The following is a 2,113-nucleotide window of genomic DNA, read 5'->3' on the forward strand; positions in this document are numbered from 1 at the left end:
GGGACATTACACGCTTCAACACGTCCACGGCACGTACCACAACGGGCAGAAGCAACAATTAATTCAGTAAGAGAAGCTGTTATTGTTAATCCGCATACAAGTACGAGAAGTATTGGACATGATCTCCAACTGGACCATGTCAAAGTTCATAGAATTATTAAGAAAAATCTTGGCTGGCATCCATTTAAAAGACATACAACACAAAGATTATTTCCCCAAGATTTGCCTCGTAGAGAAGCGTTTTGTGATTGGCTTTCAGAGCAAGTAAGAATAAGATGCATTAGTAATTGGTAGTTATCATTTTTTACCACGACTAGAATAGCACTGATTTTTTTTTAAATAATTGAAAAAGAGAAGTTTAAATTTTTTTTAGTTTTAGAAACCGTTCGGATGTCGATTTATCGTGAGATGATAGCCACAAGTTTTTAATTTATCAATATTCGTGCCATTTCGATTTCGATAATAACTTACAAAATCGTAGCAATCAATTACTTTTGTTCCAGGTCGACATAAACAACATTCCTAACGATAATTTTTTGAGGAGAATTCTCTGGACAGATGAATGCACTTTCCGCAGTGATGGACGCATAAATCGACATAATGAACATCATTATGCGGAAGAAAATCCGCATTGTAGAAAAGAAACTCACATTCAGGGGCAATTCCATATTAATGTCTAGATGGGAATTTTGGATAATTATGTTATCGGACCATTTTTCTTTCCGGAAAATGTTAATATGGGTCATTAAGTCCCGGGACTAACCAGTAAAAACACAAATTTTTTTGCAAATTCGACTTTATTCATCAATATAGTCACCTTCCATAGCGATACAATCATGCCAACGTTTTTTTAAACTTTCGATGCCTTTCTTATAGAACGATTTGTCTTTTGCCTCAAAATAGGCTTCAGTTGCGGCTATAACCTCATCATTGGAACCAAATCTTTTTCCCTGGAGCATCTTTTTGAGCTCTGCGAACAGGTAGAAGTCAGATGGGGCCAGATCTGGTGAATATGGGGGGTGTGGAAGCAATTCGAATCGTAAATCGTTCAATTTCACCATCGTTTTCATCAACTTGTGGATCGGTGCATTGTCTTGGTGAAACAGCGGTTTTTTCTTTGCCATGTGAGGCCTTTTCTGCTTCATTACGTCATCCAATCGATCCAATAACGCAATGTAGTAGTCGCTGTTGATCGTCTGGCCCTTCGGAAGAAAGTCGATGAACAAAATTCCATGTGTGTCCCAAAATACATAGGCCATGATCTTGCCTACTGACTGTTGTGTCTTCGGATGCTTTGGCCGGCTTTCGCCCTCTCTTCTCCACTCGGCTGACGCTCTTTTCGACTCCGGCGTATAGTGATGAATCCATGTTTCATCCATTGTTATGTACCGACGCAAAAAATCCTTTTTATCACGCGTAAACAGCTTCAAACAGCGCTCTGAATCATCAATTCGTTGTTGTTTTTGTTCCACTGTGAGCAAACGCGGCACCCACTTGGATAAAAGTTTTTTCATACCCAAATTTTCATGCATAATTTTGAACACGGTGCCTTTTGATATCTTTAGGATGTCAGCTATCTCTTGCAACTTCACTTTACGATCGGACATAACAATTTTCAAAATTTTTTGGACGTTTTCGAGCGTTCCCACCTCAATTGGACGACCTGGGCGCTCCGCGTCTTCGGTGGTTCTTCGACCGCGTTTAAAATCCGCATACCATCGGCAAATAGTTGTTTTCGATGGGCACTTTTCCCGATAACACTTTTCAAGCCATTGCTGTGCTTGAACGGTATTTTTTCCCATTAAAAAACAGTGTTTAATTAACACACGAAACTCGTTTTTATCCATCGTTTAAACAAAAACAAATGTAGCGTCACTAAACCTTCAATATCTTGACAACGACTGAACCGAATGTCATGAAATTTTTACACGTATCTTTTGAAGGTTGGTACTAAAGCAAACAAAAGCGACATGGCATTGGCGGCCCCATCTGTGTGTTAGTCCCGGGACTTAATGACCCAAGTGTTAACTACAGGCTAGAGAGCTCGCTTCCCGGGCCGCTAGACTACCCGAACACCTAACTACAGGCTAGAGAGCTCGCTTCCCGGGCCGCT

At 40.3% G+C, this 2,113-nt stretch overlaps 1 protein-coding gene across 1 annotated transcript; it reads right to left on the reverse strand.

Annotated features, from left to right (window-relative positions):
• Nucleotides 1-797: 797 nt before the first annotated feature.
• On the reverse strand, nt 798-1,847 carry LOC108727232 (putative uncharacterized protein FLJ37770). The gene is made up of 2 exons (XM_018455277.1): nt 1,454-1,847; nt 798-1,063 (listed from the first exon to the last, which is right to left on the reverse strand). The coding sequence occupies exons 1-2, from the start codon at nt 1,845-1,847 to the stop codon at nt 798-800; spliced, it is 660 nt and encodes a 219-aa protein (XP_018310779.1).
• Nucleotides 1,848-2,113: the final 266 nt, after the last annotated feature.

The sequence above is a fragment of the Mycetomoellerius zeteki genome, unplaced genomic scaffold, assembly GCF_001594055.1.
Source record: "Mycetomoellerius zeteki isolate Tzet28-1 unplaced genomic scaffold, Tzet1.0 scaffold473, whole genome shotgun sequence".
Classification (NCBI taxonomy): domain Eukaryota; kingdom Metazoa; phylum Arthropoda; class Insecta; order Hymenoptera; family Formicidae; genus Mycetomoellerius; species Mycetomoellerius zeteki.